Here is a 17,668-nt window from a genome sequence, read left to right as displayed (position 1 = left end):
GTGAGAGACTTCTTTGTCAGTGGCACATTTAGGCATCCAGGAAAGCAGCTAAGCCACATTAGATTTCTGATATCTCAGTTGTTTGTTGTTTTATGAGCCAACTCTAACTAAAGGAGATTTAAAGTGACAGCTAAGAGGATAAATCCAGTTTTCTAGGGCCGCCACTTTTTCTCTTCTAATTATTTTTATCTAATCAAATACTTTACTAAATTCCCACGAGTTCTTCATGAACTTAGAGTTTGCTGAGAGATGTAAAGATTGCTAACTGGGGCATAACGTGACTGCTGCCCACACTGGATATACCATAGAAACAACACATGAATTTTCAAGGGTCAAGTGTCAGCTAAATTGAAAGACTCTCTCCCACAAGTGAGAAAATTGTGTTTACTTTTATATCCTTAAGGATTTCATACTTACATCTTTAATTTTTTTATTCTAACATACTGTGCTTTTCAGGTGATTATGCTGTAAATTTCATATAATACACAGGGGCATAAGTAATTATGTATGTAACTGTTCTAAGCATGGGACAAATGGAGAATTGAGCAACATCATCTTCCCCAGTCCTCTGTACTTCTGCATCCTTACTCTCTGCCCTTGACTTCAAAGTCTGACCCTCTGTCTAATGCCATTTACTCTCTCATACCTTCTTCTAAGGCTTACTGAACATGGCTTCCTCCTCCTCCTCTGAGTCGATATTGCTTAAATATTGCTTCATTAGAAAACAAAAATCAGATCACCACTTAATGGCTGAAGAACACAGTGAATCTAGCCTTGCATGGTTTCCAAGAGTCTGGAATTTGAGATGATTCCTGCCCTTGGTAGCATGTAAAGTTATAGTCAAGATGCCAGTCAGGGACAGAGTCACCTCTGGGCTGGCCTTGAGTTGGAAGTCAGTTTTAGAGATGGTTCATGTGGGCTTGACACACAATCATTGTTGGCTGTTTCCAAGAGGCCCTGGTGCTTGCAACACAGAGTGCTCCATCTGGCTGTAGAGTATCCCCACCACCCCACCAGGGATGCTTGTTTTCCTCCATAACTGAAATGGAGGGGAGAGCAAGCAGCAGCCAGCGGTATTCATGAGAGCATGAAGTCATTGCTCTTTTGTTCATCTGTCTTGTTTTGTAGACAACAGCCCATTCAATGTGAACTGCAGCAGGAGTTAGGGACCCTCCAAAAGCATGGTAAGGAGACTGCTTGCCATTGAGCCTGATGAGATTTTCTACAACTCTAAAAAAACTTAGTGTTCTGCCCTGTGTTAAAACTGTTTTTGTCCCTACCGGGCCATGCTACAAGACTTTGTGTCCATGAGACTTTGCACTTACTCTTTATTGTGGTATGACTTCAAGGTTCCAGCACATTGCTTTTCAATGGACATCACATTCACTGAGAATCTGGGAAGTTCTGGGGCTGGGATAGATGAAAACATGGAGAAAGGCTGAGGCAATGACAAAGGAAATGTGAGATAGACTGGATTAAAGTATATACGTTACTGGATAATTACAAAGACAATGGTGACATTTTTGTAGATACCAGAGAACAGGATTTCCAAGTGAGTGACACCACGCAACAATAGCTTTGGCTAACATGTGGAATGGCTTGCCATAGATTTTGTTTTACTGAATCTCCTTCAGTTGTGCTGAATGCTGTGTGATAGAAGGGTCTGTATATCATTCCTTTAACAAAACAGGAAATCGTTGCTTACACATGTAAAGTCAAATCACATGTTTGCAATTATTTTTACATAAGATTGAGAACATTATTTAACCTTTAATTAGCTGCTCTGTAACCTGACTCAGGGGGGTAAAATCATTTCTAGATTGATCAAGTAACATTTATAAATAATCTGGTCAAAGGACAAAAAAGAACATTCAAAGGAACAAAAGACCTACGAGAAGTCCCGGCAGGTCCTTCTCAAAAATGTCACACACACCCACCTTTGTGTTCCCGTTACTCAGTCCAGATCCTTAGAAATTCAGGTCAGATTCTGAAAATGGCCGCCAAGAAGTCCTCCTTCCAAACATTCCTCAAAGTTAAACTCATTAAAACTTCCCCAGCAGACTGAGAAACTGGCTTCATCTGTTTGGACTGTCTTATCAGAAAACTGAAGCTAGGCAGCTTATGAGCAATAGGAATTTATTTCTTAAATTTCTTGAGGCTATGGGGTTCAAGAGGAAAGTACTAGAAGACTTGGTGTTTGTGAAGAACATGGTTACTGTTTCCTACACAGTGCCTCTCTGTTCTTCTTGGGTGGAAAGAGAGGGAACTCATTGAGGGCCCCTTCACAACTGCACTAACCCCATTCCTGAGTTCTCTGTCCTCATGACCTAGAACCTTCTTCAGACCATGCCTCCTAATATGGTGCCTTTAGGGACAACTCAGTATATGAAGTTAAGGAGAAACAGACCTCCAGAACACAGGAAAACCTTCAGCGAGTGCCACAGTCAAGAAAACATATGCAGGGATTGTCTCCATGAGCCATCCCACAGCCCTGTATAAAGTCTGCACTGTCTTCTTCCTACTCATCACTTCTCTCTTTTCCTTGTGCTTCATGAGCATCATATTGAGCACTCACCTAATTTTCACGAGTACTAGTGTCTTAATTGCTTCTTTGTGGCTGTGATAAAACACTATGACCAAGACAACGTACTGGAAAACCCTTTAATTAGGCTGATGGTTCCAGATGCTTCTCCAAGTCCCATGTGTGGCAGTAGCCCGTTCTTGTCTTAGAACTTAAGTATCAACTACTGTGGCAAATCCCCCTTCACCCACCTCTACCTCACTTCCAGGAACCTAAGTGGCCCAGGATTGCTGTAGCTCTGTAGGGACTCTTCCTGTCTCCCTATGCCCCCTTCAGTTTCACCATGCCCTGTTTCCTTCTGTGAGGTTACAGTGGTATGGGGGCATTCATGTGCCTTTTACTTCAGTTGGGATGTCTTTTCAGGCCCCAACACTGGGCCTCTAAAATCTTCTTTAAATGTGTGAGACCCTAAATCTTTGTAGAGTTTGTCTCATATAATGAATGACTTCCTATGTGTTTTCCATCTCTCCTTAATCTATTTTAAATACCATGACATCATTAATAGAGTAACACATGTTCTGTGGATTGTGTGGATGACCTCTGTGCCTTTGGACTCCATTACATATGAAGGAGAAACAATAAATGTGTTAAATGCATGCTGCCACCTACTCAACCTGAACAAACTCAACCCCAGCCTACAGGGAAGGAAAAGAATCCATGTGTATGAGGGCTGGAGAGATGGTTAGCCAGTTATGAGCACCTCCTACTGCTCTATAAAGGACCAAGGTTCGGTTCCCAGCACTAAACCACCTCTAACTCCAATACTCGGAGAGCCAATGCCCTCTTCCGACCTTCTCAGGCTCCTGCAGGCAATGTAGTACACATACATACATTCAGGCACACACATATACATAAAAAATAAAGTTTTAAAATGTTTAAGAATGACTTATGTGCTAAGGCACAATGGTGGCAGAGCATAGATGGGTTGGTTTGCTTTTACAGATTGTTATTTGTTTCCTGAGCCACGTTTGAAGATGCCCTCATAGGCTTCCTGTCTACAGGAAGCTTTACACGTGTTCTCACAGTCCCACCATTATGTGCTGGTGATGATTGTGGGTCAGCGGTCTAAGGCTTGGTCAGCCTTGGTCGTGGTACCACCACCATCATAGTTGAGAACATCTTTTGCACTGCTTATCTGTGCAGATGAAGGTGAACTATAGCTGCTATATAGGTCACACTGGGTGGTGTGCATACGTGTACAGAAGGTAAAGTCAGAGAGAAGAAAGTGCTGTATTTCATAGTCCTCTGAAGGAAAGCTGTTGGAAGGAAAAAGATTGTGTACTACAGCCTGGCAGATAGTAATCAGACCAGAAGGGGCCACAATGTGTTCTAGAGGAGGATGCTCATCACAACGCTCCTACACGTTTAAGGACTCACGCTCAGTGTAAGCCAACTGTGGGCTTTAACACACCAGGGGGTGCTTTTCCACTTTTTGTGTTAGGTGCCACTTTGAAATAAGTGAGATGACAGAATCATTTAAACCTTGTAGTTGTTAAGAAATTATCTGCTATAATGCTAATATTTACCCTTGATTTTTTTTTCTAGTGAACTATATTTTTAAAAAATCTTGTAACTGCTAAGAACTGGGTGTGAATGAATATGTTTGTATTCTGTCTTTACACAGGCAATAATCTTATCTAAAGTGACTGCAAGGCAATTTCACTATTGAAATTTCACTATTGAAATTGCCTTGGAAATGATCTCAAATTAATCTAATTTGTCCCCTTCTTCACATAAGCATACATGGTTTGTTTGCCAGCAAAGTAATATGAATTTCCAGGAGATTTATTTATTTATTTATTTATTTATTTATTTATTTATTTATTTTGTTTTTCGAGACAGGGTTTCTCTGTGTAGCTTTGGAGCCCATCCTGGCACTTGCTCTGGAGACCAGGCTGGCCTCGAACTCACAGAGATCCACCTGCCTCTGCCTCCCGAGTGCTGGGATTAAAGGCGTGTGCCACCAACGCCAGGCTATTTTCTTATAAAGTTATTTATAAACTTTACAACTGTATCAGTTACTTCTGTATTGGTGTGATAGAATAACATGGCCAAGAACCACACAGGATGACTCACAGAGTTTACTTTGGTGTATGGTTCCATAGTGATGGAATCCATCATAGTGGGGAGAGCATGGCATGGCATGGAAGCAGGAAGCTGGCTGACCACATTTTTGTCTGCACATTGGAAGGGCAAGATAGAGAACATGAAGTGGGTCAAAGCTATATATCCTCATAGACCACACACATTGACAAATTTTCTCTAGCAAGGTTCTACCTCCTAAAGGTTCCATAACCTCCTGGAACAGTGCCACCAACTGGGGACCAAGTGTTCAAATATATGGATCTTCAGGGGCATTTTTCATTCCAACCACAGTATAAGGTAACCCAACATTCTTGAGATTTGTATTTATGATTTATTATTAATCTTATTGTAACAATTTGAGAAATTGAATGATTATCAAACAAAATTCTTAAAATAGAAAAAAAAAGACTTCCTGTTGGTTGTTCTCTTTTTTCTAAATTCCCCTTGTTTGATTGTTGGCTTAATGGCACTGGCTGTTGGGCATAGCTTCTTTGATGCAATGGTCCTTTTCCTTTTGACTTTGGCAACTTCTGATTTTATATATTATTATAATTAAATTCAAGAAACAATGTAAAAGCTCACATGGCCTGTGTCTGCGGGAGCATCAGTGTAATGTAAAGGGATTATCCGTTGCATAGAGAGCATGGTGGATAAAGAGGAAGAACAGTCTCCATGCTGCATAGTCAGTGTGTCATCAGGGAAGGGTCAGTCAAAGTAGACAGGAGGAGTATCTACAAAATGTGATGAGTGAGCCGGTTAATTGGGAATCTGGGCAGGCTTCTAGCAAAAGATGGTATTTAATCTCAGGTTTAAACAACTGCTTGATAAACTTAGTGACTTTAAATATAAATTAGCACAGTCAATGTTCTAGACAGCTCATGGAGTGCCTCCATTGTTTAATGCATCACCTTAGAGGGGATGAGTTTGAGGTTGGACAGCCACAGTGTTGGCACAGAACATGCGCAAAGCAGCCCTAGTGTAGAATTCTCTCCACCGTAGAGGTCCCACAGACACCTCTTCTCTGTCTCTGCAGGAGCCCTGTCCTGGTCTTCCAGTGTAACCACCGCCACGTGATCTGCTTGGACTGCTTCCACCTATACTGTGTCACAAGGCTCAATGATCGGCAGTTTGTCCATGATGCTCAGCTTGGCTACTCCCTGCCATGTGTAGGTAAGGCAAGCCCTTTATTCTTTCCTATCTCTTAACATGAATTAATAACTGAAGAGCTGCTGAAGTAAACCAGTTGTCATCTAACCTGTATGCACTCAGCCATGACACTGACATGCATATATAGTAATAATAAATGGAATTTTAAGATATCTAGATACTAGATCTTGTGATTAGTTGTTAATGTTTATCCCTTTCTGTAATTGATCTGTTATTTATAATTTATATTTATATTTATAATTTATCAATAATTTTGTCCAAGCCAAATTTATTGATGTCTTTTGTTATTTTAGTATCAAATGTTGCTCACTGCCATAGCTGAGATAATGGTAAATTGCGTCTATGATTTTCTTGGATAGTTGACTTCTTAAGTTACTGGTGCATTTTGAGTTATTCTTGTGTATTTAGTATGGTTGGTGTCCCTAGCTTGCTACATATATATTGGTAATGTCCATAAAGAGATTGAATGTGCCCCCACTGATTTACATATTGTTTACATAAGTTTACATAAACACTTAGACACTGTGGCATGTGATTCATTGGTTAAGTTTGAGCTTTGATTTATTTATCTTTTTGGCTTCAGTGTGAGTCATAGCAAACACGTCTATGCCTCTAAATGACACAGATCCAAACAGAAGAGGCCAATTGCAGTATTGACTCTGTAAATCATGCTGTTCATATGTCAATATTTTTATATGCCAATAGGTCTTATCATAGTTTACACATATGTGTATCAACATATGCATTAAGATTGAATGAAACATATGATGTTTTTACATTTTTTAACCAAAGCATCATTTGTAGATCAGCAAACCACTTTCTACTTTATATACTTGGAGATGGTGCAAGCAGTGTGCATGTGCCACAGTGCCCAGGTGGAAGCCAGAGGAGAACTTAAGGGGTGATTTCACTCTCTCCAACATGTAGATTGCAGGGATTTCAAGTGCCTTTACCTGCTGAGTCATCTCACCAACCCCAGCATCATTAATGAAATCATTCTATATTGGTAAATCATTTTCCTCATTAAATCTCATACTGTGGAAATATTCAAGTACCAGTCTTAAGACTTTTTTCATATTCAAGATATGTTTAGAGAGTAGTTCATTTTTTTCACATTTCTAAAATGCCAGCCTAGAAATATAGAAAAGTTTGGACAAGCAGAAGCAAAGAGAAAAATTACAGTGAATCTCATTCTGCGAGACACGGTGGTATGTTCTTCTCGGGACTCCTGCACAATGCCTGGAATCAGCCATTTCTGTGGAAGCCACGGCCCCCACCATTGGATGCTGTGTTGGAGGTCAGAGTGTGTACACTTCCCTGGAGTGCCCCTCACTCTTGGGCTTCTCCCTAATATGAATCTTTAATTACAAATTACAATGTTAGTTTACAGGGGCTATTCCAGTTAGTACTCAAGCTTGCAGAATTTTTACTAAAAATCACCAATATTGCAACTGTTGTTCATTTTCCCCTTGGCAATAATAATAACAATGACAATAATAATAATAATAATGCCTCTTGCTTACTGAGAGATGGACCACTATGCATACACGTTTTCTTCAGAACCTTGCCTTCCCCTCAATACTGTGCATCATTGTATCATAGCGATCAATCCTAAAGAAGATACACTCCCTTCACTCTTGAAAATAGCACATCACTGAAATCCCTTGTGTTTACATTCTCTATTTCTCCTTGTTGTTGAACACTTCATTTTCTTTCTCTTTTGGTTCTACACAGTTCTGTGACTAGTTGACTAGTATGGGCACAGATTTTCCTACTGCTATCAGAGTGTCCCTGAAATAGATTCCTCCTAAGAGGGCTTACCTGCTGTGCCAAGAGGTAGAAGGCAGAATGTGTGTTTATTTCACCGTTTCCCCTCCCAGAAGCTACAGATCAGCTGTCTGCCACACTGAGAGGGTGGAGACATTTTTCTAATCATCTATTTGAGAAATGAGAGTTTCTCATAGTTTTGTCTAATTTCAGCCTTTCTGTGTGTCTAAGACCTGCATGTGTTTTTCTGGGTCATTTGTAAATGGAGAGGTGGGTTAAATGAACGTATGTTGTGAGGTATTCTCTATATACCACGTCACTGACAGCTCCCTATAATCACAGCAGTGGTCTGCACGGTTAGATCGCTGCTGCTTTTCATATAAAGAATGCATATCGATTAGCCTCAATGCTGCTAATTCTTTGTCACAGATACCTAAGAGCTGCACTGAGGGATGCTCCACCTGACCAAGCTACCATGCTGTGCTGTGTTATATGGGCTCTAGTTGTGTTCTAAGTATCTGTTTGAAAATTACCTAATTCCAATTTTAACTAAGTATGTCAATGATGTTGAGGTCCTTGGAGCTCTATGCCCTGGAGTTTGTCTTCTTGTTTTCACAGTGAGTGAGGTGGGGCATTAGTGAACTCCAAATTCTCTGCTCCACTCCCTTCTTTTGGGTAGCCTTAGATGCCCGTGAGTACTGCATCTCCCTTGCCAGTTACTTAAACATGGTACTCAAAAACTTGCTTTGTATTTGAAAAACGTCTCCCTAGTCTAGAGAACTCATTCTCCCCAACATGTCTTCCCCATCAGACTTCCAAGAAACAATAAGCAACATATTTGTCTATCTTACTGTTGAGAAAGACTGAGGCAGTAACCACAAGCTGAGGCAGTAACCACAAGCCGCAACCTGTCACTCGGCTATGAATCAACGCTCCACTCAGCACAGTCCATTCAAGTGTTCACTGCTTCATCTCTTCAGCTGTGTTCCCATGTATGTGTGCACCTGTCTCTCCAAAACCACTCACTCAGTGGCAGTATTGGTTACCATGTATTATGTTCACTTTTTCAACAGGTGACTTGATGCTATTTGTATGTTTTCCCATATTATGTGAACAAAACCCCAATGCCACTAGATGTTTTCTCATTGCATGAAAATCAGCTGCTAAAGCAGGGAAGTCTTTGCATATATTACTTGCTTGGTTTAAAACTGTCAAGATTGGTGTACCAGTTCCTCATTCTCCACTTCATCAAAGGTAGACTTCATACTCCATCTAGGATCCTTTGTTAAAGACAGTACTAACTGAGTCCGTGGTATTGCTGTTTTCTCTTTCTACTCATTGACTTTACTTTTTGAGACAGTTCATCTGTCTCAAAACAAATGAGTTTTTTAAACCAACTCAATGGTTTATGCCTAGTATAAGTATGCATATTATAGTGGGAAATATTTTCTGATGCCCAGGAATAAAACTGGGTCACCCCCTAGGGTGTGAACTGTTGCTATGTCAAAATACCTGATGATAGCTATTTAGGAAAAGAAAAGGTTTTTTTCAGCTCACAGTTTCAGGGGACAGTTCCTCATGGTGAGAAAACGTGGAGGCAACTGGTCACTTTGAACCCAGGATCTCCTGTTGACTAGGCAGGCGGTTTAACCAGCTAAGCCACGGAGCCCTTTCAACTGGACACTTTGCATCTGCAGTCAGGAAGCAGAGTGGCGAACAATGACACTTAGCTTTCTTCCCTCTTTGTACTGAGTCCAGGTCCCCAACCCATGGAATAGGTCTTCATATCTTATTCAAACCTTTCTGTAAACATCATCATGGACATATGTAGTGGTGTTTTTGTTTCCATGGTGACTGTAGATGCAGTCAAGAAGACATCTTGAAGGTCAACCATCACAGGTAGTGTGGTTTCAGTTACACTGGAAGCTAATGAGGCTAAGACTTCTTCCTTTGTGTACCCAGTGCCAAAGTCCATCTGTGCTGCCACTACTCTGTTGTTTAGCTTCTTTCAGGGACTGATTTACAAACTCTGGTGACCATTTCAGTCACATGATTCTTTATAGTTTCTTGTACCAGGCCATGCTTGAGCACAGGTAATTGATGGGCTCCTGGGGATGCCACCAGCGCTTAGTACACTACAGGCAGCAAGAGTGTGGACAGAAGGCCATGTCAGTGATGAGTGTAAAGGCCTCTGCCTAGGTCTGCTTTATCCCCGATCTTTGGTATGCTAGCCAGCACAGGCCTTTCGTAAATGTTACTAGAGTTAAAAAATGAGACTGTCAAACACAGGCAAAACAGCCTGTTTCCAGAAGCTGTGAAAAACTTTTATATAAAATTAGGGGCTTTCAGGGAAACCACAGAGAGCTTCTGAAGTATCCACTGTCGTTCTGTCGTACCTGCAGTTACTAACATTGCATTCTGGGAACTGCTTTGAAATGTCAGTGGACCCTCTGGGTGTACTCTCAAGGCTGAGCACTCACTAAGTTGGTGGAGCTTCAGAATTTGGGGTGATTTATTTTAGAATTCATGAGATGAGGGCTGTGAGTGACACACATATGACTCATCCTACACCTGAACAACATGGGTGTCTCATGACCTTGAGGTTCCATAGCAATGGCTTCCATCTTCCCAAGAGAATCCCTGGACATTGCCATGATTAACAAGTGTGTTTGGGTTGGGGTTGCTACTTTTCTGGTCCTGGGTCGCTTTGCATATAATTTTGTGTTCAGACTTCTCATCACAATGACAAATTACCTGACAGAAGCAGCTTACATGAGGAAGGATTTATTTCACCCTAAGTTTCAGAAGTGTCAGTCCTGTAAGAAATGAACGCTACAACCAATTTTCAGTTGGAGGTGTTCTCAGAGCTTACCAGGAGTCACAGATACACAGGAGGTTCTAGGCCCTTTGCCTCTAGCTGACCGCAGGAACCTGCCAGTCTCAGAGCTCTGAGAAGTGGAAAGCTCTCAGAAGAGGGACCAGTCTCAAGCTCAAAATAGTCATTAGATAAGGCTCTGTGTCCTGAACTAACAGAATAAGGATTTACCAAGGGGCTCTGCTGGAGAGGCTGAAGGACTGTAACTCCCAGCTGTGCCAGCCGTTGGGGAAAGGGGGCAGGTGTTTCTTACAGTCAGGGACTTTAACAACCTCTGTCTCATACCAAATGCCACACCAGCCATTTTGCCTTCTCTCTGTGCTGCAGTCCCTTTCTGCAGAATGGTGTGTTTCAAACCTTCACTTTCATTAATCTCAAATTCATATAACAGAGCTAGGGCCTTGAATTTCACAGTTCGTCAGGACAGAGAGCACATGGTGGAGCAAGTCAGCTCATATCATGGTGGCCAGAGAGCAGAGAGGGAGCCTGGCTGTGCTGTAGAGCTTCCTCCTGTTTCCCCCTGCATTCCCTCAGGGTGCCCAGCCCCATTCTTGGATGGTGCCCACCTTTAAAGCACGTCTTCCTCCTTCCTTCACCATCTCTAGAATCATTCACACAAGTGTGTTTCTCAGTCCCATCAAAGTGACAGGAAGATTGTTGTGTGAACTTTTCCTGGGGAGATACCAACAAACAATCTGATCACAATAGATAGAGCCCGGATGACAGACTGAAGTAAGGGGTCCAACAAATTCTGACTCGGTGAGCCAATGAGTATTTTTTAGGTTATATATTGAGCACGGGTGGGGGACTATTTACAGAAACAAGTGTCACCCCTAACAGCTGTGCTCCCCTAGCATGGATGGTAACCTCAAGGAAACTTTGTGATAGAGTCCCTCTTTCAGTAAACCTACTTCCTGAACACTGTAGAATTTCCCATCACCGCTTGCACCTAGTGGAGAGTTTGAGGGAGTAGTGGCTGGAACCCTAAGACCTGCTTCACCATCTCCTAGAGAACCCAGTAGCTCTATTACTACTACTGTAGGCCAGATTGTCACTCTATTAGTCCTTTCACTGTTACCACTGGGCCAAGGACTCTATTCCAAAATGGCAATGGGATGGCTATGTCACCCGTGGAAGAAAAAGCCATATTGCAGAGAAGACCAACCAACCATCACATCCACAGTCTTCTAGGGTCCTCAGGGTCTTTGTTCAAGGTATTGCAGCATGAGTCAGACAGTTCTTTTGAGATGCTAATGTACTCCTGACATCTTTAGAGATAAGAAGCCTGGGTTTCAGTGAGGATGCTATATACAATGTGTAATACAAAGAATTGTTTTCTGGCTTTTAAGTGTTGTTCTCCCAGATATATACAGGGAATTAAATCAATATGATTCCTAAAACCACATTGGAAAATGGGGGAAATACACCAACCAACAAACCATTACCTTTTCTTCTCTTCTCTTTAACCAAAATCAGTATTCCTTCTGCCTTGAAATTAAACCATCAAAACTGCTAAATTACTCAAAAGATAAAGAAGTTTTGATGGTTTTCTTTTTATTTAGAAGCCTGGGGTAGTATAGATGAAGACTAGTCTACCTTCTATAAATAAAGCTATCCCCCAAACTCAATGGCTTTGCATGGCCAAAGTTCCCTTCCACATGGTGGCTGACTGTGGGACCTCTGCCCTACAGCACTACTCAGAGACACCGTGGTGATTTCTGCTATCTCATGGTTCATCTTCAGAAATTCAAACGCCTACTAAGTCATGGGCAGTTGGCACAGGAGTGCTGCCCATAAGCCACACAGGTGAGGCAGTGGTCAGGTGGTGGACTATACCACTTCCTCCCATGTTCCCACAGCACAGCCCAGATCCTTGGATGCACATGTTAAGTACACAGTGTACCCGGAGGCCTGAGGGGGACTTGGGAGACAGAGACCAGTGTGTGCCCAAGAGTGAGCACAAATAGGGCTGCAAGCAGAGCAGTCCCAGCAGGGTGCAGAGTCTGGCAAAAAGCACACTTCATCACGTGCTCTTCCTGCACTCCTCTCCCTGCCCACAGCAGAAGCAACACTCCATCAAGTTACTTCATTATAAGGAGTGACTGGTACACAGACAAGGACCAGAAAGAGAGATGTAGGGCAAACTGATGATGTAGCTCATTCAGCTACATCAACAAGGGCCTGTCTGTCTGGCCATCTATCTGGCCCTGCAATTGCTGCCTTTATAGAAATCCTACCACGGAAGCTCCAGCAAACTTTTATGTTCGTTTGAAGCATATACCCGTCTTTAGTGTGTTACAAAGAACGATTTCTCCATGCCTCTGTGAAACTGGCCGATTCTCAATTTGCTGGAATATCTCTGTTCCAAACGCCTTTTCTTGTTATTTTTCCTTCCCTTTGGTGTCTCACATGGCTAAAAGTAAACACTCCTTTTTTGTTTGTTTGTTTTGCTTTTGAGACAGTTTCTCTACACAGCCCAGGCTGTCCTGAAACTCACTATGTAGTCCAGGCTGACCTCCAACTCACAGGAATCCACCTGCCTCTGCCTCTGGAGTGCTGGGATAAAAGGTGTGTGCCACTGCACCTGGCTAAAAATAAGTACTCTTAAGGAGACTATTCTGCTTGGTTGTGCTAGGGGAACAGTGAGTTCATTACTTATCCAAGGAGCTCTGGACAGATGCCTGTGACAGCTTGGGATAGGTGCAGGAGTTGTTTTGGGGCGCTTTCCTGCTGTGTCTTTTACCCTACTTTGTGATTCAGCCCAACTTTGAATCTCTACATTAGACATTATCAGTCTAGAGAGAACTCTTCTGAAGCCTAAAGATTACAGCAGCAGTCAGTGGACATTAACTGACCGTTGAGTCAGTCATTTTAAGTGGTTTTATATAACATGCAGTGTATGGCAAGCCACATGCAGTGCACATGCCTCAAACACACACGTGTGTGTAGTTAAGAACATGGATGGTGATAGGAAGCTTTGGCAACCACCCCCAGATCAAGAGTAGGAACATTGCCTGCAGTTCCCATGTGACCTCCCCCGACACATCTGCCTTCTTTCTGCTTGTGAATCATCCAATGGCATTTCTTACAGTGTCACCATCCATGTGCATACACCTAAATAGCTGGGGTTACAAAGCTTTAAGCTTCCAGCTTGGTCCTAGATAGGTTTTTACTAAACTGCCTTCCCCAGAATACTGCCATTTCCGGTGGTGTTCCTGGTCGCCGAGCTGTGATGTGCACTGTTGTAATTTAAGAAAAGTGCCAAGTGTCGTGCCAGTAAAAGACACCATGGGACAGGGTTTGAGCAGAGGGTTTTTTTTATATAATTAGGGAAAGGGGTTGTATAAAGGGAAAAGGGAAAGGGGGTGACCAGCCTCCGGAGACAGGGGCAGCAGGAGAGAGGAGAAAGGAAAGACAGGGAGAGAGAAGAAAGAGGGGGAGAGAGAAGGTCTAACAGACAAAGAGAGAGAGAGAGAGAGAGAGAGAGAGAGAGAGAGAGAGAGAGAGAGAGAGAGAGGATGGGAGGTGGGCAGGGCCCTTTTAAAAGGGAACATAAAGACTGTGCACAGGTGGTGCTCTTAGTGGCTGCAGCTGAGTGCATATCCTATCAGAACCCCAAGGACAGGCCAGTACAGATGCCTGAATACTAAGATGCACCCTACCCAACATTCATAGATTTCATTCCTAGTTGAATTTTATAAATTTTATTATTGCACCAGGTGCTGGCTTTGTGCATTTCTCTTCTTGCCTCAGTTGTCATCTATATTTGAGCATACAGGCAAAAGTATAAGAGCAAACTGTTAGTAGTGGCCAACAAGCATTGTGTGGTTGACAGGAGATCACATAGCCATTGGTGTCTGGTGCTGACGACATTTAAGAAGCCTAGCTCACAGCCTGTCTCATGCCCCCTTCTCACCTGTACTGCTGTCTACTGTCATAGCCTCAGTCCTGAGGGAACCCCCACCCTCAGCAGCTCCAGCCCACCCCATAGCTTAGATCAGAGCACCTTAGTGGCTGGGAAGCTCCTGAGCTATGGTCCACATAGTGTAGCCGAGGAGATGCTTAGAGGCATGCGATGGTATGCACCTGGTGTATGGCACACTCTCCAGCCTCTGGGGCCTCAGGAAATGCAGTGCATGCTTTGTCTTCACAGGCTACACATTTTTGCATGCTGTCACAAGTTTGTTCAGAAACAAAGTTGGGCTCATTTATACCCTGTAGGTGGAAAAAACTTAGGTGTGTTTGAGGCACAATTTACTTTAGATTTTTAAATACACACACTTGCTGACTCAGATCCACTGGTTCATTTTTAATTGCTCTGTGGGTTGTTAGGTTTGGGGGAGGGAGGAGAGAAAGTGAGATTTCTGATCCACCTTTAAGGAAAGATTTCCCAAATACCACTGCAAGAAGTGCTGCAGGGATCCAAAGCGGGCTTCATTCCTGCCAGACAAAGCAAGGTGTCCATTCTTTTTTTTTTTTTTTACACTTTATTAAAATACTGAGTTTATCTCACATGTATATTTTTGTCTCCCTGCCATTTCCACATCTGACCACCACTATTACTGTGTCCTCTCATAACACTCCATACATACTTAAAACCAAGTAAAGGGTGGGGTCCATCCTTGAAAACTAAACAGGCATTTTAGACAACACATTCTTGGCATAGAACCTGGACAACATTTATCAAACAAAGTAGGGAAAGTTTTCACTTTGCATTATAAAAAGGACAGCCAGATATATCAACTGTTACAGAAATTAAGTAAGACGGAGTATTTCAAACTGTTAAATCATTTTCTTAAAGAGACTTCCTCCACTGCCAGAGATCTTGAATAGCCTCCTGGTCAGTCATCTGGAAGCAATTCTTCACATAATTAATGAACTTGGCTTCCACTTTGGGAAGAGAACCACCTTTTTCTATACTTGCTTGCATTTTTGCCTTAATGTCTTCTACAGAACTAGGTCCTTTGGGGGTTTTAGGAGGGTTTTTTTTTCTGTTTTTTTGAAGGACTCTTGACCTTTTGATCTTGGTGTTGATGGTTTTAAGTCTTTTCCATTTTGGTTTGATTTTTGTGCATTTTTGGCTGGGGTATCTCATACAGATTTCTTCACTGGAACTTTTTCTCAGTTTCTTCATCATCAAAATCATCATCATCTTCTTCATCATCATCTTCATCATCCTCCTCCTCCTCATCTTCATCGATTTTTACTTTTTTCTGTGGAACTTTGCTACCACCTCCAGGGGCAGATCGCTTGCCAGATTCTGTCCTGCGTGTCTGTTCTGAGGAGCAGTAGGCAGTTTCCTCCGTCCGATATCTCGCACACCGAAGTGCATGTCTCCACCTGATGGAAGACTCGATGGACATTGACATGAGCCCTCTTAGGCCACAGAACTACCTTTTCGGTTGTGAACTAAAAGCTGACAAAGATTATCACTTTAAGGTGGATAATGATGAGAATGAACACCAGTTGTCACTAAAAATGGTTAGTTTAGGGGCAGGGGCAAAAGATGAATTACACATGGTAGAGGCAGAAGCAATGAACTATGAAGGCAGTCCAATTAAAATAACACTGGCAACTTTGAAAATGTCCGTACAACCAACAGTTTCCCTTGGTGGCTTTGAAATTACACCACCTGTGGTCTTACGGTTGAGGTGCGGTTCAGGGCCTGTGCACATTAGTGGACAGCACCTAGTAGCTGTAGAGGAAGGTGCAGAGTCAGAAGATGAAGATGAGGAGGATGTAAAACTCAAGGTGTCCATTATTAAAGGTTCCCCCAAGGAAAGGAGGTCCTGCACTGCCAGGAATCAGGTTTAGTCAATATGTGATCTGAGCTACACGGCAAAGACGGGAAGCCAGGCACAGGCAACTGGGGATATGTAGCAGTCACTTTTCTCTAGATAAGGGGTGTGGCTCTGTTAATGTATAACCTGGCTTCAGGCTGCCTCCTGCCGGGAGCAGTAGTTGGTGGGCATTCTTGTCCTGCTCACAGCCCTCTTTGCTTAGGGTTTGGCACACCTGGACACTCTCTGACACAGATTGTGTTCCTCAGCCACCACCATTATCCTGGATGATGCACATTTCATTTGGGGCCTCATGGCCCTGGACTCAGTGCTGAATGTTATTTTGTATGTATATTCACACGCAGCCCCCCCCCACACACACACACATTTAGTAACCATGATAAACTTTATTCTCTCTCACTGTGTGATGTCTTGTGTTAATGAGACTTCAAGCATAGAAATTGGTGTGAGCTGGTGACCTCCAACTGTCTTCCAAATAATTAATAATGTGCTTAGAGGGGTTGATTTACATATTCATGAGCGTTTAGACTATTTGGTTCTTAAGCAGGACAGTGAAAAAGTTTAATGTTTTGAATGCACATCGATTTAACGAAGAGGAGTGGTTTAATAGTCTAACGTCAATATGATCATAATATAAGATACTGAACAGGCAGTTTACGGTACTGACATCTACATGTCATTCAGGATATCATGTATGGTCTATTCTACTGAGTTTGGAGACGTTAACCTCTTGTATTTTCTTTTTTTTTTTCCCCTAATGTTCTTGCCTTTTTTCCCCCTCTTGTCTTTGCTGCCAATAACAGTTCCTTCCTGGAAGGGCTTGACCACTGAGCTAGATCCCCAACCTCAGTATCAGCTCTTTCCAAATGCTTGCACAGCTTTTGTAATAGGTCACTGTATTAGCTTGTTTGGGATGTCATAAAAAGTACCTCACACTCAAACGCTTAAACAATCGAAATTTATTTTCCCACAGCTATGGAGTCTACACATTCAAGATCAAGGTTGCATTATGTCAGTTTCTCCAAGCTGGGGACTTTCTGATGGCCAATTTCCTCCCTGTGTCTTCACATGGCACCTTCCTGTGTGTGTCTGTACCCAGTAGCCTATTCCTATAAGGGCATATCCAAACAGTCATAAGTTGTCTGCATTCCTTTCTTAAAGGTCCAGTTTCCATTTACAGTCATATTCTGAGGCACTAGGCCTAGGACTTTTAATACAGATTTGGTTCAGCTTCTCAATCATCATCTAGATACCTAACTAGTTTCTGGATATTATGTATCCCCAGATTCAGAGAGAACTGATTGAACATGAAGCCTGTTTATAACTGATGTTCAATGGGGTTGGAATAGCATATGCATATGCCTGTTTACTTTCTTCCCTCAGCACCCCCCA

At 42.4% G+C, this 17,668-nt stretch overlaps 2 protein-coding genes across 5 annotated transcripts in view; both read left to right on the top strand.

Annotated features, from left to right (window-relative positions):
• The window catches only part of Prkn (parkin RBR E3 ubiquitin protein ligase), a 1,098,850-nt gene that overhangs the window by 705,763 nt on the left and 375,419 nt on the right, over nucleotides 1-17,668 (top strand). For all 4 annotated transcript variants that reach the window (XM_027401104.2, XM_027401103.2, XM_027401105.2 and 1 more), the window contains one exon: nucleotides 5,700-5,836. In XM_027401104.2, coding sequence (XP_027256905.1) covers nucleotides 5,700-5,836 — 137 coding nt within the window. The remainder of the gene's footprint in view (nucleotides 1-5,699; nucleotides 5,837-17,668) is intronic.
• LOC107980155 (nucleophosmin-like) lies at nucleotides 15,752-16,304 on the top strand. The gene has a single exon (XM_035440442.1). The coding sequence runs from the start codon at nucleotides 15,819-15,821 to the stop codon at nucleotides 16,287-16,289; it is 471 nt and encodes a 156-aa protein (XP_035296333.1). The 5' UTR covers nucleotides 15,752-15,818; the 3' UTR covers nucleotides 16,290-16,304.

The sequence above is a fragment of the Cricetulus griseus genome, chromosome 2 (genome assembly GCF_003668045.3).
Source record: "Cricetulus griseus strain 17A/GY chromosome 2, alternate assembly CriGri-PICRH-1.0, whole genome shotgun sequence".
NCBI classification, from domain to species: domain Eukaryota; kingdom Metazoa; phylum Chordata; class Mammalia; order Rodentia; family Cricetidae; genus Cricetulus; species Cricetulus griseus.
Note: the sequence above shows the minus strand (reverse complement) of the source record. Positions and strands in the feature narration are given on the sequence as shown.